The sequence below is a fragment of the Acinonyx jubatus genome, chromosome B4, assembly GCF_027475565.1.
Source record: "Acinonyx jubatus isolate Ajub_Pintada_27869175 chromosome B4, VMU_Ajub_asm_v1.0, whole genome shotgun sequence".
Classification (NCBI taxonomy): domain Eukaryota; kingdom Metazoa; phylum Chordata; class Mammalia; order Carnivora; family Felidae; genus Acinonyx; species Acinonyx jubatus.
Window position 1 is genome coordinate 134,332,253 of NC_069387.1, and position 23,513 is coordinate 134,355,765.

The 23,513-nt window shown below is 58.3% G+C and overlaps 1 protein-coding gene across 4 annotated transcripts in view; it reads left to right on the forward strand.

The window, feature by feature from the left end:
• PARVB (parvin beta) overlaps positions 1–23,513 on the forward strand; it is a 99,384-nt gene that overhangs the window by 56,061 nt on the left and 19,810 nt on the right. For all 4 annotated transcript variants that reach the window (XM_027070510.2, XM_027070511.2, XM_027070509.2 and 1 more), the window contains exons 4-7: positions 10,720–10,822; positions 17,819–17,959; positions 19,504–19,619; positions 22,466–22,524. In XM_027070510.2, coding sequence (XP_026926311.2) covers positions 10,720–10,822; positions 17,819–17,959; positions 19,504–19,619; positions 22,466–22,524 — 419 coding nt within the window. The remainder of the gene's footprint in view (positions 1–10,719; positions 10,823–17,818; positions 17,960–19,503; positions 19,620–22,465; positions 22,525–23,513) is intronic.

Consider the following 23,513-nt stretch of genomic DNA (forward strand, 5'->3'; position numbering starts at 1 on the left):
GACGATATGACCGCGTTCTTCGAGCACTGCCCGCCAGGGAAGCTCCCACGCCTCGTGGTCTGGAGTGTTTAGGGGAGCACCACCCCGTGGGCAGAACCGACTGCCCTTGCGGCCGGCTGCCCCCAGCCCTTCTGCCCCGATGGACAGAGGGTGACCCAGAGCCCCCATCCTGGGCCACGTGGGTCCCTTCTGGCAGCCCAGGCTCCCGCCCCAGGTACCCCGTCTGGCAGGATGCCCCGGGGACCTGAGGCGCGGGCCAGCCTGCGCTCTGGGCAGGGTTAGCGTCTGCACCTGTCTGGGTGTTCCTGGCCCCCAGGAGCGCTTCCCCCCCGGGCGCTTCGCACCTCCTTGCCCTGCCTGGTCTCCTCCCCTCCGCTTCCTATGGCCTGGCACCTGGCTTTTGGTCTGGCCTGTCTTCCGCTGGGTCCCCAGGGCCTGGGCGTGTGCCCGCACACAGCGATGCTGATCCGCACTTGCGGGACGAGGAGTGAACCGACGGGGGCCGGTGGGGGGGGGGGGGCACCAACGTGTGGTTTTGCATCAGAACCACTGCCGAGGGCGTGCGGCTTCGGGACGACCCACGTCTCCTTGCCCCGTCCCAGCCCTGCAGGGTCGGAATCTCGGGAAGGGGGCTCTGGGAGCACGGGGCGGGGGGCGGGGGCGCTTGTGGATTGGACGCTGACACGGGGGGTCCCCGGAGTACGTCCTGGGAACCGGGAGTGTAGACGGCCGGTCTTGGTGGTTCCGCGGAACGCCTCCATGCCCTTGACCTTCGTGATTCTTGCTGCTTTCCAGACCCTCTTTCTGCACCGGGGACTCGCCTGGTCCAAGCCTCTGGTCGATCATGTCTGAGGAGGCCTCGGCAAAGGGCACCTGCCCGTGGTTCTTTGCAGGGATTTGGCTCAGAACCGGGGTTTTTGGTGGGGAGTGTGGACCACGCGCAGGCCTGAGCGGGTCTGGGGTGAGGTCCGCTGGCCACGTCCCAGTCTGGGCACCCGAGGGACCCTTCAGCGGAAGTACGGTCAGCCCCCTCCTTTCCTTTCTCCGTTCTCCGCCATCTGGTCTTTTTCACCTCTTGTCTTGACCCCTGTCCTGTCTCCCTCTGTGGAGTTGGCCCCGCCAACCTGCTGCCGTGGAAGTGTCACCGTTTAAGATACTGTGAGCTGCCCTCTGCTTCCTTATAAAAGACAAGCCTGGCTCGGGCTAAGCCAGCGCATAAGGACGAGGCTGTTCGTTCAGAAATTCTCTTTGAGCATCTGTTGTGCATAACGCAGTGTTAAGGGGCAAAGGTGGGCTTGGAGTCTGGCCTCCTCCATTCACATCCCGGCCCGGATTAAAGCGGGAAACGTGGCGTCGTGACCGTGACGGAGGCTCCGTTATCGCCGTGTGGCAGGTGCTGGAACGTGAGCGCGTCCCGGGCGGTGCGGGCATGGGAGCAGAATGGGTGGGCCTGCGGTGGGAATCGGGGAGTGGGCAGGAGCCTTCCGTGGGTTCAGGAGCCCGACAGACCTCCCGCAGCTCTCTGCTGGTGCTTTGTGCCGCAGTAATTTTCTCTAGCACCTTCCGGAAGCTCCCCGAACTGCTTAACGGGGCGAACGGCTTGCGTGGCCCGGGAAGATTGCAGCTTATATAGATGAGACGCTTTGTGTTTTGAATGATCCTCGAAAGAGAGAGCACGGCAGCTGTCATGCTCTCCCGGAACAGACAGCCAGGGAAAGGCCTGCCCCCCGGGAAGCCACGCTGGTCCGAGGCAAGCTGGCTGTTTTCCCCCCGTGAGCAGACTTCACATCTCATTTCCCGGCTTCTCGGACGAGACTCTTGCTGCTTGTTGAGTTCTGTTTCCTTCCTCCCTTTGTCCCTGTGAAGAAAACAACTTCATATCAACGGTCTGGGCGGAAGGCAGTGCCATGAGAGCCAGAGCCGCTCGGAGACGCCCCCTGTGATGCGTCCTGGCCCTGCACCCAGCCCCGGGTGGCCTCCCCGCCCGTGGCAGGAAAGCCCGCCTCAGTGGATTAAGCAGCGATGAGCCGGTTTGGAAGTGATTAAAACGTAACTGTCATAGCTTTGGGAGAGACGGGCCTCAGATCCTGATTATCATTCAGGAGGAACTAGAGAAACGGTCATTTTTTATTCTGGTTAAGGCAAGCTCGTAAAGCGGACGTGCACAGAGCGCTCTGCCACGGGCATCATTAATTTGTGTCCTAGACATTTGCCTGCAGGATTTGGGGCTTGCAGATGAGTACGTCCGAAAAATAATAACGGGCGTTCTCTGTAAAAAGCCTTTTGTGAAGCAGAGGACTGAGAGAGGGACCAGCCGGGAAGTAGGACGGGGTACTTTGTGGTTGGCGTCCAGGCAGAGGTTGAGTCTTCCCGGGGCCGGTGATGAACTTGGGTGCTGGACTGCTTTCGCTCCCCAGAGTCGACCCCCGTTGGCCTGTTGTGGAGAATATGCTTTTCATCCCTTTCTGTCTTGTTCTGTACTTGAGCTTTGATCAGGTCAGCGACCAGATGGCATTTTTAAGTTCTCGTTTCTTGGTAGCAGAAACGTTGTCTCGTGTTTAACGGCAGGACTGTGCTCCGGGCCAGGCGGCCTCTGGAGCCAGATGTCCGGGTGCCCAGGAGACCGGCCCTGTTCTGTAGGCAGTGCTGCACTTGATCGGAGCGCCTTGCATGGGTCTGTTCCAGGTTTAGCCACTGGGGATGTGTCGTCGGGCAAAACAGAGGCCCCACCCTTGCGGAACGGACAGGCCAGCTGGAGAGATGGATCTGCCGAACTGTGGTCAGATGGCCGTGAGCGCTTTGCAGGAAGCCAAAACAAGCAGCAGGGTGGCTTCCTGTCCCTCTGTGGGAGGTGTGGTGGTCAGGGAGGTGGCATTTGAACCGAGAGCTGCTCGTTGGTACCTAGGGGAAGAACATCCCCGCAGGGGCAAGAGCAGATGCAAAGGTCCTGTGGTATGCGTGTGCCTGGCATGTATAAGGACCAGCGAGGAGGGCAGTGGTCAGAGATAAGATCAGAGAGGCGGCAGGGACGCCCATGGTGTTAGACTACCAGCAGGACGGGGACCAGTTCTTTCTAGTTGCCATGGGAGCATTAGGGGGCCCGGCTCCCGTGTCCCCCCCGTGTGTATGCTCCCTGCACATGCCCTTCCCAGCAAGCAGCTGTGACACCTTAACCGCCCCGTGTGGGGCAGAGATGAGGTCATGTTTATATCTCCAGTGCCTAGGGGGGCCTCTGGTATATACTAGGTGCTGCTGGCTATGCTGAGTGAATCAGAAAGGGGCTTTTGACGTGCGGAGAGCTCCGGGGATGGTCACATGCGAAGAGTTCCGGGGGTGGCCACGCTCACGTCTGCGGGGACCATCATAACCGCTTAGGACTGCCAGCCACATCACCTCCCCAGATCCTCAGAATAACCCCGCGGAAGCAGATGTTACCCTCTGCCTTCCTGAGAGTCATTCAGTCACCGCTTTATCGAGATGGAGTTCACATCCCGAACGGTTTGGCGGGAGCTCGGCTGCGCCTACAGTCACGCAGCCACTGCCTCGTCAATTTAGGAACGCTGTCATTGTCCTCACTCCCAAAAGACCCCCCCCGACCCCCGCCACCACCAACAGTCAGTCCCTACTCCTTCCCCTCCCCGCCGCCGGCAGCCACTGTCCCTTTTGAATTATTCTGTCTCCATAAACCTGCCCGTTCTGGGTATTTTGCATAAGGGGAATCATACGACGTGTGGCCTTTTGTGACTGGCTTCTTTCACTTGGCGTAATATTGGAAAGATTCACCTGTGGGGTGAAGTCAGTTTGAGCGTCCGACTTCGGCTCAGGTCATGATCTCGCGGTCTGTGAGTTCGAGCCCCGCGTCGGGCTCTGTGCTGACGGCTCGGAGCCTGGAGCCTGCTTCGGGTTCTGTGTCTCCCTCTCTCTCTGCCCCTCCCCCGCTCATGCTCGCTCTCTCTCTCTCTGTCTCTGTCAAAAATAAATAAACATTAAAAAAAAATTAAAAAAAAAAAGCATCCGACTCTTGGTTTCCGCTCAGGTCATGATCTCCCAGTTTGTGAGTTCAAGCCCCGCGTCGGGCTCTGAGCCGGCAGTGTGAAGGAAGCCTGCTTGGGATTCTCTCTCTCCCGCTCTCTGCCCCTCTCCCTCTTGCTCTCTCTGTCTCTCAGAATAAATAAATACACTAAAAAAAAAAAAAGATATATCTGTGTTGTAGCAGCTGTTCCTTTTTTATGGCTGGATAACATTCCATGGTGTGCTGGATGGACCATATACCCCCCTTCATCTGTTGATGGACCTTGGGTTGTTTCCACCTTTTGGCTGTTTGAAACAGGGAAGGTATTGAACATCTGTGTGCGAGATTTTGCGGGGACACGTGTGTTCAGTTCTCTGGCATTGCTGGGTCAGCTGATAATTTTATGTCTCACCTTCTGAGAAATAGCCAGACTGTTTTGCAGAGCGGTTCAACTGTTTTACGTTCCCTTCAGCAACGTATGAAAGGTCCTGGTTTCTCCATATCCTTGCCAGCACTGTTTATTATACGTCTTTTTTTTTTTTTAAGTTTTCTTAGTGTTTATTTATTTTTGAGAGAGAGAGAGAGAGAGAGAGAGACGAAGAGACAGAGCATGAACAGGGGAGGGGCAGAGAGAGGGAGACACAGAATCGGAAACAGGCTCCAGGCTCCGAGCCGTCAGCACAGAGCCCGACGCGGGGCTCGGACTCACGGACCGCGAGATCGTGACCTGAGCCGAAGTCGGACGCTCGACAGACTGAGCCCCCCAAGCGCCCCTATTATACATCTTTTTGATCACAGCTACCCTAGGCGATATGTCCCCATCGCTCTGACTTGCATTCGCCTCATCGCACGTGGCGCTGACCATCTTTTCGTGCACACGCGTCCTCGGAGAAACGTCTCTTCAGATCTCTTGCCCATCTTAAAACCGGTTGTCTTTTTATTGCTGAGTTCTGAGAGCACTTTAGGTATTCTGGAGAGAAATCCTCTCTCGAGATTTGCAAAATCTTCTCCCATTCTGTGGGCTGTCCTTTTACTTCCTTGCCGGGTATCTGTGGAGGGACAAAAGTGTTTAGTTTTGTTTCAGTCCGGTGTTGCTTGCTTTTTACTTTGGTGGTTTGGGAGATTTCTTCGCGGCTCTCAGTGGCGTCTGCTGGTCTCTGTGTCCGTCCTTAGGCCCGTGCCACGTGCTTTTATTCCCGCGGCTTTGTAGTTACGTTTGAAGTCGGGAATCGGGAGTTCTCCAACGTTTTTTTCCCTCTTCTTCAAGATTGTTTTGGCTCAAGGGGACCCCTTGAGTTTCCATATGCGTTTCAGGACCTGCTTGTCCGCTCCTGCAAAGAAGCCGTCTGGATGGTGATTTTTTTTTTTTAATGGTATTTATTATTATGTTTTCCCTATCTACCACAGCAATATATATAGACACGCTGTGGAAACCTGGAAGACAAAAATCAAACAGACGGCAGTGGTAATTTTCTTTTATTGGTGTCCCTTCAGGCTTCGTGCTTTGCGTATATGGCTTTTGCTGCGCAGAATTTAGAATCGTTGCAGCGTCAGGCAGTGTCTCGGGCACGTTTGGATGAGTATCTTGGCGGAAGCTTCTGGAGCTGGAATCACCGGGTCCCACAGCACGCACGGGGATAGGAATTGATTTGTCGTCTTTTTCATGGAGACTCTGAGGACCGCAGGGGCTAGGTGACAGGCCCCAGGTCAGACGGCTAAAACCCGGGGAGAGCCGGGCGTCCGGCGCGGACCCCGGGTCCCGCGGCGCGGCGCGTTTCGTAGGTGGTGGCGGCGGGGGCGTTTGCATGGGACGCGGATGCTTGAAATGTGTGGCAGAATATGGCGCTTTAGTTTTCTCTCCACCTGCAGCCAAGTACCCGTTCAGCCGCTTAAAGCCACATGCGTTTATCCGCGCACAGTTCTGTAGGCCAGAGGTCCGCGTGGTGTGGCCGGGCTCGCTGCTCAGGGTGTCACCGGTTGAGTTCCTTTCTGGAGGCTCCGGGGACGCATCAGCTCTCTGCCCCGAGAGGCCTGTCCTCTCCGGGGGGGAGGGGGGGGCGCCGTCCTCAGAGCCAGAAAAGGAGAATCCCCCCCACGTGTTGCCCCTCTCTCTCGGACTGTGGTCTCTGACCTCTTGGTCACGTTCAAAGGGCTCACGTGATTAGGTCAGGCCCTCCTGGATAGTCTCTCTTTCTTGAGGTCAACTGGGTCCAAACGAGCCTAATCATGGGGCGTATACCATCATCTTCACGACCCTGGGAGGTTCACAGCAGGCCGGGCTCTTAGGGGGCATTTTTAAACTCTGCCCACAGGGGCGCCTGGGTGGCTCAGTCGGTTAAGCGACCGACTTAGGCTCAGGTCATGATCTCACGGTCCGTGGGTTCGAGCCCCACGTCGGGCTCTGTGCTGACAGCTCGGAGCCTGGAGCCTGCTTCCGATTCTGCGTCTCCCCCTCTCTCTCTGTCCCTCCCCTGCTTGTGCTCTGTCTCTGTCCCAGAAATAAACATTAAACAATTAAAAAAAACAAAAACGCTCCGCCTACAAAATTGTTTGAAAGCCATTAGCCAAAAAATTATAAACGACATTAGGGACGTGATTAGTAGTCACTTATCTGGTATTTATTTAGTTATTTTTTAAAGTTTATTTACTTATTTTGAGAGTGAGCGAGCGCGTGCGTGTGAGCGAGGCCTGGATTCTGCCGTTCCCTCCACTCTTGCTCATAATTCATCTTCTCCGCCCGTCTGCCAGGGGAGCGCCGACTCCCGGAGGTCGGGGACACCTTTGCCCCCCACAGCCTGGCACGGGGAAGGTGCCCAGTGCCAGCTGTTGTGTTAAATGCGAGACTGTCACTTGGCTCCAATAATCGCTGTAAAATTGTCGATGGAAGGACCGTGGTGGAGCTTTGTGGGATTAAGGGATCGAGGGTGAGGGGTTCCCGCCGGGAGTCGGGTGGCTGGTGGCCAGGGGGAGGCGAAGGCATGGCCGTGGGTCTCTGGGGTCCCTGACTCCGCCCCCGCAGCTATGTAACTGGGGCCCTGAGACGGCGGGCGACGGGGTCCAGATGCCTTGCTGGGTCTCTGCCTCACCCCATGGACGTCGGGGCAGGAGGGGGACAGATGTCCTCCCGTCTGCAGATGCTCCCGGCTGCTTCCAGATCTTTCCCTGCCTCCGTGGACTGGCAGCTGTCTCTTCCCTCATGGTGCCTCCAGCCTGTGGTGCAGGTGCAGGTGTCCTCCCTTCCCACGTCATTCCCGAGGCCTCAGCACCGTGGACGTGCCCCACGCACCTGCCCAGCCCGTCCCCCTCCCTCCCTCCCTCCCACTCCTGGTCCTCCGCCCTGTTCGCCTGCCCGTTCCCAGGGGCATCTCCGACCCCTATTCCCGCCCTACCTGTGTCCTCTGTCATGTCGGGGTCCAGCCTCTGCCCCCCGTAGTGTCTGCGACCACTCTGCTCACCACTGCCCTGAACGGCTGCCCGGCCGCTGTCCTCGAGGCCAGGTGGACATCCAGGGCTGGCTCTGTGTCTCCCTCCCCGGTCCTCTCACCCCAGCGTCCTGGCCTGGCACGTCCCCTGCCCTTCCAGGCGGCCACGTGGTTCATGCCCTCCTCCTTCCTATCTCTGCTCAGATGCCTCCCCCCCCCCCACCCGATCTCCTGGTCCCTGATACCCTCTCTACCCCCCAAACTCTGTCCTGTTCTTTCCAACAGACTTTTTTTTTTTTAAGTTTATTTGTATTTATTTTGAGAGAGATAGAGTCCGAGCAGTGGAGGGGCAGAGAGAGAGAGAGAGAATGAATGAACGAATCCCAAGCAGGTTCTATGCTGTGAGCACAGAGCCCGACGCGGGGCTTGAACCTACAAACTGTAAGATCATGACCTGAGCCGAAATCAAGAGTCGGACTCTCAACCGACTGAGCCACCAGGAGCCCAGGCGATAGACTTGGTTATATTTCAACAGTTTGAAATTTACAGAAAAACAGCAAACATCCTACAGAGGGTTCCCATATGCCCACACCCAGTTTTCTCCATTATGAGCCTCTCCTATCACCGGGGTGCACTTGTTCAGGGTTAATGCATTCTTATTACCCAAAGTCCACCTTTTATCCACATTTCCTTATTTTTCCGTCCGTTTTCTGGCCAGGACCCCCTCCGGGATCCCACGTTACAGTGGCATTGCGTCTCCTTAGCGCCTCGGGGCTGTGGCGATTCCTTGCTTATGATCACCTTGCCCGTTTTGAGGAGGGTGGATCAGGAATTCTGTAGAATTCCTCTCGGTGGGAACTTGCCTGACATGCTTCTCAGGGTCAGACTGGGGCGATGGGTTTTAGGAGGAGCCCCAGATGAGTGAAGTGCCCACGTGACTGATCCCATGGGCGTCGGCCTCCATCACGTGGCTGACGTGGCTGACAGGCTTCTCCGCTGTGTCCTGCCTTGTTTTCTTTATAATATCGAGCACAGTCCAAAGCGTGTCTGTTGTGTTTCCTCTAATGTCCGATTAGAACGTTAAGACCAGAGGCCCCTTTTGTCTTATTTATTCCCAGAGCCTGGCGCGTGGCGGAGGCTCAGCAAATTAATTAATCGGCTCGGTACCTGCTTCTAGAGCACCAGTGCCGGGCAGGGGTCCCCGCGTGCTGGGGACAGAGCCCCTTAGTGCCATAGTTCCCGCCCTCAGAGAGCTTCAAGTCCACTGGGGGAGATCATTACAGACAAAGGTGTGTTCCCAGTGTAGATGTGAACAGGGAAACAACGCTTGGGTGTGGTGAGGGGAGGGCGGCCTGTGGCCTGGGGGGGGGGGGGCAGGGTGATCAGAGAATGATACAGAAGCTTGAGACCCGAAGGATGAGTGAGAGCCAGCAGCCAGCTGGTGGGGAGGGAGATGTGTTCAGGGTGGCAGGAACGGCATGTGCAAAGGTCCTGAGGCAGAGAGGACTTGGGAGTATTTAAAGAACACCAGCAAGGAGGCAGGATGCTCCACTGGAACCAGCCTTGCTTCGGGGAGGTGGCTTTGTCAAGGGGAGTGAAGAGGAGGGTGTGAAAAAGTGGACCCAGTTATGAGGTGGGCAGAAGTGGGGTGAGGGGGAAGTCCAGGCTCTTGAAAGTGGTGGATGCTGTTCTGCTTCTTTCCTAGAAAAAGGGGCAGGTTTGGAGGGAGATGGATTCTTTCAGAGATGCTTTTAAGAACACCTGAGCTGAAGGATCATGGAGGTGGGGCTGTATCTTGAGGGATTTCTGATTTGGGGACAGCGTCGGAAGGTGTGGGAGGGCATGAGCTGGCCTTGGAAGAGAGTCATCCAGGGAGAGACCTTGGAGACCTGCCTTGTAAAGGTCAAGGAGGACCCTGTCCTCAAGCGAACTGGAAGGCGGGGGGGTCAGAGAGGAGGGCACACGCCGGGCAAGCATGGGGTCCGTGGAAGAGAGTTCTGGAAAGCAGGAGGGGAGGCAGCTCAGCCGGGGGCTGATGGTGCGGTCAAGTCACGGGCAGGGGAGTGGGGTCCAGCTGCTGTGTTGGGATCCGGTCCGTCCAGGCGTCCATTTCGTTGCGTGACGTGCCTTCGGCAGGCTCGGCCAAGGAATCCTATTTCTCCGTGGATCTTTTCCCCGCTGAAAGCTGTCTTCTCTTACAACACGTCACCGGTGAGGAGAATGGGAGCCTCGTCGAGAAAAGTCTCCAGCGGAAGGCTGGCCTGGAGAAAAGAGCGCGGGTCCCCGTGGAGACTGGTGCGCCCACATCACAGCCATCACTCGGCAAAGCCAAAAATGTGGCGCCAGCCCGGACGCCCATCACCCGATGAGTGGATCAGTGAGACGTAATAGATCCGTGCGCGGGGATATTATTCAGCCACAGGAAGGAAAAAAGTACTGACACGTCATGCGTCGCCGCGGATGAGCTTTGGAAACAGCCTGCCCAGAGAGAGGAGCCAGACACAAAAGATCACATATTATACTGGCATGTAATTTATATGAAATCCGTTTGTGCGAAATATCCAGAATAGGCAAACCCGTAGAGAAAACAGCTGAGTGGTTGGAAGGGGCGGGTAGGGGGTGCCTGCTCCTGGGCGCGGGGTTTCTTTGGGGCGAGGAAGCTGGTCTCCAGATAACAGTGGTGATGGTTGCATGATCCTGCGAGCAGATTAGAAACCGCCGAATTGCACACTTTCGAAGGGTGAACTGTGTGGCGTGTGAATTCGGCCTCAGGAAAGCCGTTGAGAAGGACGGGAGTTGCTCAGAGCCTGTCAGTAACGGGCCATAGGGGACCCCCTTCTCTCCACGGCCTTAGGCTCAGGGTGACACGAGCTGCAGATCCTTTGGGAGAGGAGGGATGGACATTTTATGGCCGCGGGCCACGCGGGACAGAGCCGCTAATGTTCCTCGTGTAATCCCTCCTCCTCCAAGCCATGGTGAACAAGTTCATCCTTTCCTTTTGCTGAGAGTTTCCCCATGTACCCAAGTTCCTGCCAGGAGGACGTCCATGGTGTCCCCCGTGGTGGCTGCCCCCTGCCCGTCCTCTCACGAAGTCCCACGGGAAGTCTGGCAGCCCAGGAGGTGTTGGGGGGGGCGGGAAATGGGCCTTTCCCATCCTGCCCCCCCAGCCGCTGTGCCGGGGCGTGTCCGTCTCGGTGTCCAGCCGCCTTCAGTTGTGGGCTTGCCCAGTCATCGCCCTGGTCCACGTGGCATGGCGGGTGAGGCCATAACACTGCCTGCCCCCAGGTTCTCATCGACTGGGTCAACGACGTGCTGGTGGAGGAGAGGATCATCGTGAAGCAGCTAGAGGAGGACCTTTACGACGGCCAGGTGCTGCAGAAGCTCTTGGGTGAGTCCTCGGGCATGCCCAGCACAGGGCCACAGCAGGGCGGTCCCGGGGCCGGGACCGGGGCTCGATTCCCACAGGGCGGCACGGGTCACACGTGCTGAGAGCCTTAGAGGCGCAGCCCTGAGCCCACGCTCCTCGGCGGTGGCTCCCGGGCTGCCTGCTCTCTGATCATGTCCACAGTGGGCATTCCGCCAGAGCCCCCGGCCTCGGGGCTGCAGCAGGCCACACAAGGCTTCCAGAACAGTCCTGTGGGTTGGGGAGGGGCAAGGAAATGGGGCAAGAGCATCACCCCTTCCTGTGCGGGTCAGCCCTCCTGGCGGCCTCGTGTGCTCCCACGTCCCAACGGTGAGGCCTGTGCCGGCTCGTTCCGCGTGGGTGGGTAGCCGACGGTCCCCAGCAGATACTCTGTGAGTGGGCTGTGCCCCGGGGGGCAGACGGGTGTGGGGTGCGGGTGGTGACGGCTGTCGCTGGGGCCAGCGGAAGTCCCGCACCGAAGCGAGGGATGCAGGGCGCCTGGCACGCCGTCTCCCGCCAGCGAGTGGTGGTTAAAACAAAGACAAAGCGCCGAAAGCAAGCGCGGGGGCTGTCGAGTCCCCCAGCTCCTGTGAGCGGCAGGGCCACGGTTTCTAGGTGTGGACGCTGCCCTTTCGTCACCACAGGGGCTGTGGGCTCCTTTTGCCGCAAGTGAAAGGACTGTGTGTCTGGGTCCTCCCCTCCCCCGCCCCCCAAGACGCCGGAAGGGTCCCTCGGCTTCAGGGCGCTCTGATGTGTTTTGGGGGTCCCCGAACACCCTGCGAGGTGGCCTCAAGGACGCAGTGTCCCCTTGTATGTGGATAACACGCTTCCTAGAGGTCAAGAGCAGATCCTGAGCCCCCAGCATCCGGGGTGGGGACTGCCGTCCTGCTGCCCGGGCTTCCAGCTGCCCTGGGACCGCATTTCTCCCCGTTGTCGTAGCAGAGACTTGACAGCTGCAAGGCCTAGGGGCCGCCGCTCAGGGGAGCCCAGGGAGGGAGGACCCTTCCTCGGGCGGGGCGTTCCTGGGCGGGGCGTTCCTGGGCGGGGCTTGCGCCCTCTGTGCGTGGCCGCTCTTGGGGGACCCTCTGATTGGAGGGAACCCTGCGGGGGGCTGGGAGGAGGGAAACCGCCCAGTAACCCGCGCGGAGGACGCAGGATCGATGGCCCACGTGTCGTGTCCTTATCCACCTTGCCCTCAGAAAGTACCTTTGTCATGTTTGTTTTGGTCATTCCTCTGTTGGGCAACGTTTCATCGTGTGGCAGGTGTGGATCTAGGCTCTGGGGACGCAGTGGTAGCAAGAGGGAGGGGGTCCCCCTCGCCCAGCTGTCCCCCTACATTCTGGCAGAGGGAAGAAAGAGAAATATCATGGGTCGTAAACAGACGCTTTAAGAGAGTGGCCAACGGCAAGGAAAGGAAGCCAGAGGGTCACGGGGCAGAGAGGGGCTGGGCGGTGGGGGCAGCCCCTCTGGAGATTGGACATCTGAGCAGGCGTCTGCACAGCCAGCCTCAGAAGAACATTCCAGGCCAAGACTTTGAGGTGAGGAAGAGGCTGTAGCATTTAAAGCCCAGTGACAGGAGGCTGCGAGACGTGGGGGGAGGGGGTGGGGGCCTGGATAAAACCAGATCACATGCAGCTCTGGTGGACAAAGGCTTTTATTGCAAGTGACAGGGAGCCACTGGAGGTTTTGAGCAGGGCTGTAACATGATCTGAGTTAAGGGTTTTAAAAAGTCACCTGGGCTTCTGGGTACAGAATGGAGGGGGCGGGGGGGCGGGAGTAGGAGCTGAGATAGTCAGAACGCTGTTAGGACAGCCTGGGCCTCAGATAAAGAGGCTCAGACTGAGGTGGAGGTGTAGACCCCGGGAGGGTGTGTTGGAGGTGGAGGCTGCCGGAGGAGTCAAGGCCGACAGCCAGGTTTGTGTTCTGAGCACCCGGTGAACGAGGAGCCCCTTGGGAACAGCGAGGTGGGTGGGGGACGAGGAGGTGGCTTTACCTCGGTGGGGGCCCGTCCTCCCTGAGTCGGCGGCCGGTGGGGGTGGAGCTCGGCGGTGCAGAGATGATGTTTAACACCGTGGGATCCGATGGCCTCTCCTGGAGAGGGTGTTCAGATTCGTGATTTGGCTGGATGCCGTGCGGCCGAGAGTTCATAGGTATTTGGCTGAGCCAAGGATCCCCATCTTAGAATGACTTCTGCGGTCCAAGAATAAATCTGAAATGTTATCGGGATTGTTAATAATGATCACAAGTTTATTATTAAAGATGTTGGGGGTGGGAGTTGCCTGGCTGGCTCAGCTGGTTAATTAAGCATCCGCCTCTTGATCTCAGCTCAGGTCACCGTCTCACAGTGGTTTGTGAGTTCAAGCCCTGCGTTGGGCTCTGTGCTGACAGGGCAGAGCCTGCTTGATGCTCTGTCTCTCTCTCTGCCCCTCCCTTGTGCGCACACTCTCCCTATTTATGAAAGAATAAGTAAACGTTTAAGAAATGTTTAAACATTGAATGGTCAGGTTGAGCCATTGTATTTTACACCTGAAACTAATATAACGCTGTATGCAAATTGTACGTGAATAGGAAACAATGTCAGGATTTTGATGTTTTATTTATTTTCATTTATTTAAAAAATGTTTGTTTTTGAGAGAGAGAGAGAGAGGAGTGCGCCTACATGTGTGCATGAGTGGGTGAGAAGCAGAGAGAGAGAGAGAGCAGGCTTCCACACAGAGCCCCACGTGGGGCTCGAACCCGTGAACCACGAGATCATGACCTGAGCAGTAGCCAAGAGTTGGATGCTTAACTGCCTGAAACACCCAGGTGCCCCAGAATTTTAATGTTTTGGATCGTCGTGTTGATAGGGTCACCCTCAGCACTGTCCGGGACTGCATTGTCCTCGGGGTCACTAAACTAGAAATATGTGATGGCAGACTCTCCTTTTCAATAGAGAAGGGGCGGGAGCCCACGGACCTTAGGCTGACACCGGGTGCGAGCAGCCTTCCGACGTGTCACCAGCTGCCCTCCTCATCCGTGGCAAAGACCTAGCTCCCCTTTGTCTCTCGGACCCAAAGAATTGGCTGTGGGTGATGCTGTTATTGAAACAGTGCCCTGACCTGGGGGAGATGCCTCCTAGCGTTTTCAGAAGCAGACTCAAGAGTATTATACTCCCTTAGATTTTTTCTTTCTGGTTCTTTTGCACGTATCTATGGCTTCATTCTCCCAATTGCTCAAAAAACGTCGTGTCCTAAGCCTTCGTGTTAGCAGGGTGGCCGTGGTACCCTGTGTCCGGATCCCAGGACAGGCTGTGAATTTGCATCCACATTTCAGCCTTGGCTGCTCACAAAGGATGCTGGTGCCTCCCTGGTGGTGAGTGACAGGGCGTCTGCAGAGCAGGTGTCTGGTAAGGGTTCTCGCCCCGCAAGGCATGTCCTTTGGGTCCCCGTCTTCCGGTGGCCCCAGCAGGTGCAGCCCTGGGTCTGGAGCCGTTGTGGGACCGCCTGCTACATCGGTGACCGCCTACAGACCGCCTGCTACGTAGGTGACCGCCTACAGACTGACGTGAGGCTCACTCTGGCTCCGGCAGCCTTTTTTATCACGGAGCAGACGCCCTCCCTTCCCATTGGAAGATCTTCTCTCCCGCGTGTCAAGCAGACGGTTTGACACGCTCCTCTGAGGAAAAGAACAAAGGGAGAGAATATTCAGATATTAACAGGAAATCAGTGTGTCTCGCCCGGTTGTATCGCTGATGACGTCACCCGTGGGATCACGTGGCCCCTGAGCCCGGGACACCAGGAGTCCTATCGGGAGTGTAGACGAGACATTCGGCTCCCTGTCCAAGGGCAGAAGCCAAAGCCAGGAGGAGTTTGTGGCTGAGTGCCAAGGCCAAAGCTGACTTCTGTGCGTCTAGAGAGAGGAGAGGTCAGAGGCCTGGGCCCTGGGCGGTCGGGAAGGGGAGGGGCCCGGAGAGGGGTCTGAAGGGTCCAGCCATGAGGGCGGAGGCACCAGGCAGGCGCTGTGTTCGGGAGGGAGGGGTAGAGGAGAAGGTGATTCGAGGAGGCGGGAGTGGCTGTGAGGACACAGACTGGGTGGGGCCTCGTGAGATCACCAAGTGCAAGTCATTGGCAGGACCCCAGACGTGTCCCTCTTCTTGGGAGCAGACTCTGAGGCAGCTGCTGACCCTGCCAGGTGGCAGGTTTTGGTGGATGTGACTCTTCTGCGGGTGGACCTTCTGTGGGCAGAGGAAGGGTGCCCACGCTGGGGACCCGGGGGCTCCCCGGCTGGCTCCTGTCCTGCTTCTAACTCCGGGCACTCCCTTCTCCTTGCAAGAGGCAGGCCCTTCCGGCGTAAGGAGTGTCCACGGCCCCGCATTCAGCATCACCCCCGTTTGCCTGTCGCATCCGAGAATCCGCCCTCCCCTTCCTCCATCCCTTTCTGTGCTCTGAAGGCAGGTCCTGGCCGCCACACAGCCCTGAGCCGCCCCCGCAGCCCGTCCGTAGGCAGAGTGATGCCTGGAAATGCCGGCAGCCAGATGTTTTATTCTCTCCCACGGGGCAGAGCCCTCCAGGACAGCCGCAGACAGCACCCAGGCGTAGCCAGCCTCCTCGGGTCCTGTCTTGGGCTGAATTGTGTCCCCCAGAATCCATAAGTTGAAGTCCTAACCCCCAGGTCCTCGAATGGAGACTGGGTCTTTCTAGAGGTCGTTAAGTTAAAATGAGGTCCTTGGGGGTAGACCCTAAACCCGTATGGCTGGTGTCCCTTTAAGGAGATCGGGACAAGGACACATGGTGGGGGCGGGAGGGGGGAAACCCATGTGAGGACACAGCGAGAAGCGGCCCGTCTGCAGGCCAAGGAGAGAGGCCTCAGGAGAAGCCAGCTCTGTCCACCCCCTGATCTCAGACTTTCATCCTCCAGGATCGCGAGCACGGACACTTTCACTGCTTAAGTCCCGGGTCCGTGGTGTTCTGGAACTGCAGCCCTAACGAGTGAGCTAGCACAGGTCCCTTCCCGTCTCCATCACCCCCACCCACCCCCCCGCCCGGGTACCACGGCCGCGTTCAGTCTGCAGGGTCGGCTGGCGGAGCTGACCGCAGAGGTGTGCTGGGCGCCCCTTCTGGTGGGTGAGGCTCTCAGACCACACAGCTCTGTAACCCTCCTTCCTTCCCCAGGATCCTCTGCTCCACCCTGTAACACCATGGGGGGGGGGGGGCTGCTGTGCTGTGTATTTTCAGGGTGATCATGCAGACAGACAGCTGTGGGTTATTCAGCCAGGACCTACTCGATGCGGAGGGACATCAAAATATATAAATGGGGACCGTTCCCATCCCCTGCAGCAAAGTTTTGTTTTGTTTTTAGTACTCACCGCTGCCAACCTGATGTTACTTAGATGTGGTGCCTCCCCACTAGAGAGCTCTCTGGTCTGTGCTGTATCTAGCCCCAGGACAGTGCCTGGCGCACAGGAGGTGCTCATATTGTGAGCTGATGAAGGGAGGGAGGTGGGTAGGTGGGCAGGAGGGAAGAGAGGGAGGGAGGAAGGGAGGGAGACAGGGAGGGAGGAAGGAAGGGAGGGACGATGGGAGGAAGCAGGGAGGGAGGGAAGAAAGGAATGAAGGAAGGAAAGCAGGAAGGAGGGAGGGAGGAGGGGAGGAAGCAGGGAGGGAGGGAAGGAAGGGAGGGAAGAAAGGAATGAAGGAAGGAAAGCAGAAAGGAAGGGGGGAAGGAGGAAGGGAGGGAGGAAGGAAGGAAGCAGGGAGGGAGGGAGGAAGCAAGGAAGGAAGCAAGGAAGGAAAGCAGAAAGGAAGGAGGGAGGCAGGAAGCAGGGAGGGAGGAAGGAAGGAAGGAGGAAGGGAGGGAGGAAGCAAGGAAAGCAGGAAGGAAGGAGGGAGGAAGGAAGGAGGAAGGGAGGGAGGGAGGAAGGAAGGACAGCAGGAAGGAAGGAGGGAGGGAGGGAGGAGGAAGGAGGGAGGGAGGGAGGAGGAAGGAGGGAGGGAGGGAGGAGGAAGGAAGGAGGAAGGGAGGGAGGGAGGAAGGAAGGAAGAAGAAGGGAGGGAGGAAGGAAGGAGGAAGGGAGGGAGGGAGGAGGAGGGAGGGCGTGTCCCAAGCCCCGCAGGCATTGCTGTGTAACATCATCCTGGAGGGAGCGTCCCAAGTGCTTGCGTTTGTTCGTTCTCTTCGAGGGAGGAGAGGACCTGGGGAGAGGACGTTGAAACAGCGGGGCCTCCAGAGCAAATGCTGAGCCCAGGGCTCTGGGGGGACCACTGAGACCAGCCTGGACTGCGCTGCTTTTACGCTGCCCCTCCCGTCGGTGCCACGGCCAGCAGCCGCCCCCCCGGCCCGCAGGTGCCTCTGCCTCTGCGGTGCCGCTGCTGTTGCTTCCCGGAGGAGACCCGTCCGGAGACACCCACGCCTTAGCAGGCGGGGACGTGGAGGGGCCCCGTGGCTGAGGCCGGGCTCGGGGTCAGTCCCCCACCTCCAGGTGGCCGGTCTTGTGTGGCTCCGCCAGGTTGCTCCCCCCTCCCCGTGGGTGACGAGGTAGCGGCGGTACCTGGGAGCGTCTCGTGGTCCTTACGCGGCGTCCGGGTGTCAGAGAAACAAGAAGGGCACCGTGAGCGCGGGGAGGCGGAAGGCCACATCCGAGACCCTCTGTGTTCTTCCTCGGAGCCCCCTTCCCGCCGTGAGGCCACCACACGGCCTCCTGGGCTCCAGCTCCCTCCCTGCACGCCAGCCCCCTGCTTCCGAGGGCACCTCGAGTTGCTTTTTCCACTTTGTGTGCACAGAGCGTTCCCAGGTTGTACCCTCGAACCCCACACCCCCTTTCCTTCCCGGCGTCCTTCCCGAAGGAAGGACTAGGAAGCTCGGAGCTGCGGGGCTCCACGTCCTGACGGCTCCCCGCTGCTCAGGGAAGACGTGTTCCCCCTGGCACAGGAGGGTCCCCGCTGCGGCCAGGCGAGCGGGTGGCCCTGACGCCCTGCCTCCTGCTCTTGCCCCTTCCTGTTGCAGAAAAGCTGGCCGGCTGCAAGCTGAACGTGGCGGAGGTGACACAGTCCGAGGTAGGGCAGAGGCAGAAGCTGCAGACGGTGCTGGAAGCTGTGCACGGCCTCCTGCGGCCCCACGGCTGGGTGCTCCAGTGGACCGTCGACTGTGAGTAGCCCTGGGGGACACAGAGCCTGTCCCCTCGGCTCTCCACGGTGTCATTCGCTGGGGCTTCTGGGCCTGCGCTTTCCAAACCCGTTCAGGCTGCTGCCCCGTGGGAGGCGGCTGGGACAGGACGGCGTCCCCATGCTTGGGAGCCAGCTCCTAGGTGAGAGAGGAGGTCTCCCGTCTTATCTTCTTGTCCCCCGTGCTTCAGAGGAGAGAGGAGTTGTTTCTGGTCTGGGGCGTCAGGGGCGGCTTGCAGAGGAAGGAGGGGAAAGACGGAGGAGCTCCGTGGGGCTCGTGGAAGGGACCCAACCCCAGGTCCCCGTGGCGGCAGCACCAAAAGGGCTGTTTCACCCGTGACCCACTGTGGCAGGTCCTCGGGAAAGGAATCACACCGGCCCCCGGGGTATGTCACGGAGCGTGCTGGCACTACAGGCAGGTGACCTCACGGTATTTCCAGCCTAGAGGCGGAGTCTGAAAGGTGAAGGGTTAAATGAAGCAAGGGAAGCCCCGGGGCGCCCGGGGGGCTCAGTGGGTTAAGCGTCCAGCTTCGGCTCAGGTCATGATCTCGCAGCTCACGAGTTTGAGCCCCGCGTCCTGCTTCGGATTCTGTGCCTCCCTCTCTCTCTCTGCCCCTCTCCCACTGGTGCGCTCTCTCTCTCTCTCTCTCTCAAAAATAAATAAACTTAAAAAAGACGTTAAAGAAAAGAGAGAGAAGCCAGAAGGTGCCGTCCCCCAAGCAGGGCAGTCAGGGCCCGGCTCAGAGGCCCCCCCCCCGCCCCCGGCAGCCACCAGGGGCCCCTTTGCTTCGGAGGGATGAGCTCTAGGCTGTGGTGAGGAGATTGGCACCCGGTTTCTTGGCATCGAGACCTGCCACAGACCCCAGCCTACCTCCTGGGTTGTGGGGGCCATCGGTGGGGGGGGAGCAAGCTGTGAAGTCCTGCTCAGGACTCATTGTGACCACGGCTGGGCCCGAGGGCTGGAGCAAAGCTGTATCTTTCCCCTTCCCTTGTGCTAATTTCGCTCTCCTGCCCATTCTGTCTCCTTCTCACACTACCTGGTTGACGCCTTTTAAAAATACCTTGCTTTGGGGGCGCCTGGGTGCCTCCGTCAGTTAAGCATCCAGCCCTTGATTTCAGCTCAGGTCATGATCCCAGAGTTGTGGGATCGAGCCTCGTGTCAGGCTTTGCATCGAGTGGAGCCTGCTTGGGATCCTCTCTCTGTCTGCCCCTTTCCTACTTGCTCTCTGTCTCTCTCTCTCTCTCTCCGCCCCTCTTCTGCTTGTGTTCACTCTCAAAAAAACCCCAAAAGCCCCCAGACCCGTGCCCTTGAAAGTGGTTAGACATGTTACCTGAAGCCGACAGGAAAGAAAACAGAAGCACAGGGTGCTCGTCACCACCGTGTTTCCGCGGCCCACGCTGTTTTCTCCATGGTTGTTCTCTGCGGTCTCATTTGGACGCGACGTCTCTTCGTTGCCTTGTGGGCCGGGGCTCCGGGCTCCTGCCTCACCTGGTCTATAGCTGCTCCCTCTTCCCTCCCCCGGCCAGCCATTCACGGGAAGAACCTGGTGGCCACCCTTCACCTCCTCGTGGCCCTGGCCATGCACTTCCGGGCCCCGATCCGCCTTCCGGAGCACGTGTCCGTGCAGGTGGTGGTGGTGCGGGTGAGTATGGGATGGGGCGGTGGGCTTGCCCGTGGCGTCGCGGGAGGGGCGCCGGGCCAGCTGCCTCCCGTAGGTCTCCTGCTGCCTTTTCTTTTTCCCCTAAGAGGCCACCTTCTGTCCTCCCCGCCTGACCCGGTGTGTGTCTCACCCTGGCTTTGGTCCAAATGACTGGAGCGGGAGCAGCGGCCCTGATTTGGAGAGGGAGGCGGATTCGGAGGCACGAGCGTGTTGAATTTTCCAGACTTTTTTAAAAAGAACATTCACCTGTCTCCAAAGCCAAGTAGCTGGAATTCAGTTCTCTTGAACGAGCTTGCTCCTCACCGGAGAGGGCCGAGTCCAGCGGCATGAACAGATGCCCCGGTTAGAGCTCCTCCGGGTCTGTTCCCCGTTATCCCCCTTGTTCCCCGGCTCTCTCTCTTGGAGTTCATTCTCTTGCTTCACTTGGAGACGTGGAAGCAGGAGCCAGGGCCCTCCTGACCGAGGAGGGGCCTTTCCTGCCGTGTCCCCTGCATTTGAGGGGAGACACCCCTCGAGTGGCTTTGTGTTCGGCGCTTGTCCTATGAAATGTGCATGAAGCACCTACTGTGCGCACAGGCTGTTGGGGACGCTGAACGCGGAAAACACTCGGGTTCCGAACACGAGACCCGTGAGGTTAACGCCCGGGGCCTGGATGTCTGCGTGCTTATGCACTTGTGATGCCCAGCTCCGCACTGGCCCTCCTCTGCTCTCTGTGGGCAGCAAGGCTCTGGCCGGCCCCACTTTCCCAAAGCCGTCTGACCCCGCCGTTACCCCCGGAGCTCGGCCTTGACCCGGCCGGCAGTAACGCCCCTTTCTGGCATCAGACGAGGGTCACCCACTGCCACTTGGCCCCGCTTGCTTCCCGAGGAGGGATGTTTGTGGTCAGTGGTGGTGATGGAGACAGAGACCATCCCTGCCACCCTTCTCCTGGACGTTTACTCGCGGCAGCCAGCCGGGAAAGGCTTCCCAAGGACACGCGGGCGCGTCCGTCAGACTCGGGGCCCCATGAGTGCCGTGTAGCTCGGTAATCAAGGTATTTCCTTTCAGGCCCGCACTTTGGTCCAAGAACTCTTGGGTTTTTAGAAAGTTTTACTGACCCGGGCAAGCCCTTGCTGGTGCCTCCTGCCTGACCAGGGTTACGGAAGGATTCTTAGGGCCACGTCCAAAGGGGTGTGAATCAAGAGGAGGTCCCGGGAACTGACTGGCCTCAGGCCTCAGAAGCCTGCCTCCCAGGCCCTGGGGCCTGTCCCTCCACGTCCGGTTATCCGGTCTGAGATGGGAGATGCAAGGAGTGTGGGGTCCATGGAGGGAAGGGATGAGGACAGGGGTCTCATTCACTACATAGCAGCATGGCCTTGGGAGACCATTTGATTTCTCTGAGTTGCAGCGAGTTCCTCAGAGAACTGAGCGGATGCTATAAACCTTTGAAATAGTCAGCTTCACGTGTCCGGTACTCAGCCCTGGGCCTGGCACCTAGGAAGTGCCTAATACACATGGGACGCGTGAGCGAGAGAAGTGTCTCCAATCTCCCGTGGTGGACTGAGTCTCCTGGGAATCAGGCCGAGGCCCTGAGGCCGCTGATGGCCGCCCATGCTGGTTGCTTGAGAGTTCCCTGGAGGCCGAGCTGGAAAGGGGTGGGGAGCTCAGCTCTCAAGAGGTGTCCATGGTGGGTTGGCCAGCAGGAAGGGAGTTCCCCGTGTCTCGAGGGGTCCAAGTAGGGGCTCGCAGTGGTTGGGTGGGCTGGCCGCCCGAGCTCCACCTTGCGGCCCCGTGACATGCAGGCCGCCCCCCATTCCCACCACCACCCCCTTCAGTCCCACCATTGGTGCCTCTTCACACCCGTGGGGCTTTCGGAGAAGTCTGTCACGCACAGGGTGACATCCCAGGGCCTGCTGTATGTAACAAAATACCGCGACCTGGCTGTTTGAAACAACAGACCCTCGCCTGATGCCAGGAAGGAGCATTTCCACCTGCCGGGTCAAGGCCGAGCTCCCCAGGGTAACGGAGGGGTCAGATGCCTTCGGAAAACCATGACCAGCCTGAGCCTTGCAGCCCGCGTTAGTAACGGAGGCCAGAAGTCCTACTAATCAAGGGGTTGGCAGGGCCCCAGTCTCTCTGAAGCCTCCAGGGGAGGATCCTTCCTTCCCTCTTCCGGCTTCTGGTGGCTTCCGGCAGCCCTCGGCATTCCTGGCCTTGTAGATGTGTCCCCCCAGGCTCTGCCTGTGTCGTCACATGACCTCTTCCCTCTGTGCCTGTGTGTGTGTGTGTGTGTGTGTGTGTGTGTGTGTGTGTGTGTGTGTTTTCTCTCATAAGGACTCCAGTCATGCTGTACTTAGGACCTGCCTAGTCCATCATGGCCTCATCCTAACTAACTGTATCTGCAAAGACCCAGTTTCCAAACAAGGTCACGTTCTGAGGTTCCGAATGGACATGACTTCTGGGCGGGGGGGGCCCCTGCCTCAGTCGAGTGCACCTCCCTGTGTTGTGTTCCTCGTGCCCCTTACTTACTCTCCCAGCGGCACGGCACGGGGGAATCCCTTCGGGAGCCAGGGTTTCCCCTGAGACCCCCATAGCTGCCAGCTCTCAGGGCAAGGTGGAGAGCCTGGGGGGAGGGGAGGGGGCAGTTTCCAGCCACTGAAAGGGTCACCCGCTGTGGCCACCTGCAGTCCACCCGCCACGGGCGTGGCTCGGATGCTGTCCTCAGGCGGACTCCCGGCCCCAGGGCCATCTGCACATGGCTCGCTTACCCTGCCAGTGATGCCCTCCCTCCCATCCCCTCTGCCTGCCCACGTATTTGTATATTTATCTGTTCGTTTTGGGCTTTGCAGAAGCGGGAAGGCATGCTGCATTCCAGCCACATCACGGAAGAGCTGACCACAACCACCGAGTAAGTGGGCCTGTGGGAGCCGGGGACCCGCACGTACGCGGGGGGCTGATTTCCGTGCAACACCCCCCCCCCCCACCAGCCTTAGGATGAGATTTTCATGCAAGTCCTGCCCTAGCTTTATGTCCTGCGTGTGCTTTCTTCAAAGATTTTTTTTTTCTCATGAGGAAGGGCAAGATAGCAGTTTGGTTTGGCATTTATTTAAAAATTTTTAATGTTTGTTTATTTTTGAGAGAGAGAGCGCGAGTGGGGCAGGGGCAGAGAGAGAGGGAGACACAGAATCTGAAGCAGGCTCCAGGCTCCGAACTGTCAGCACAGGGCCCCACGTGGGGCTCGAACCCACGAACCGCGAGACCACGACCTGAGCCAAAGTCTGATGCTTAACCGACTGAGCCACCCAGGCGCCCCTGGTTTGGTATTTAAATGAGGAATTCTCCCAGATAGAAAAATACATAATGTGCAGCGCAGGAATTAGAACGTACTTCGGCTGCCCCAGATCATTTCTGGAAAGACACAGAGAATAATAAACAAGTAAAAATGTAACTGATCACATTCAAGATCTCTTTACGGGGAAGAAAAAGAAAAGGGGAAGTTAAAACTGGGCTTTTGTCGGGTGGGTATGCCAAGGTCTTCAAACTTTTCTGTGTGAGAACAGAGTTACTCTCCAAAGCCTTTGGACTTTTATTCCTTATTTTAGAAGGTGATCTTAAAGAATGTAGAGAGGGGGCGGGAGGGAGGAGGTGTTCAGAATGGTTAGGGACCCCTTGTCCCTGCATCCGCTCTGTCGGAGAGGGAGCCACCCGTCTGAATTAGAACTTGCCTCTGAGAGAGTGCCGAGCCGTCTCTCGCCTCTTAGAGAAAGCCAGAGGGCAATTTTTAAGAAGTCTAAAAGGCTTCAAGATCTATCGAAAATAGCAAATCAAATGGTAAATTTTGCGTGTGGCTTCTAGGAGCCCCCACGACACCCTGTGAAGGAGCTTTAAAATTCACTT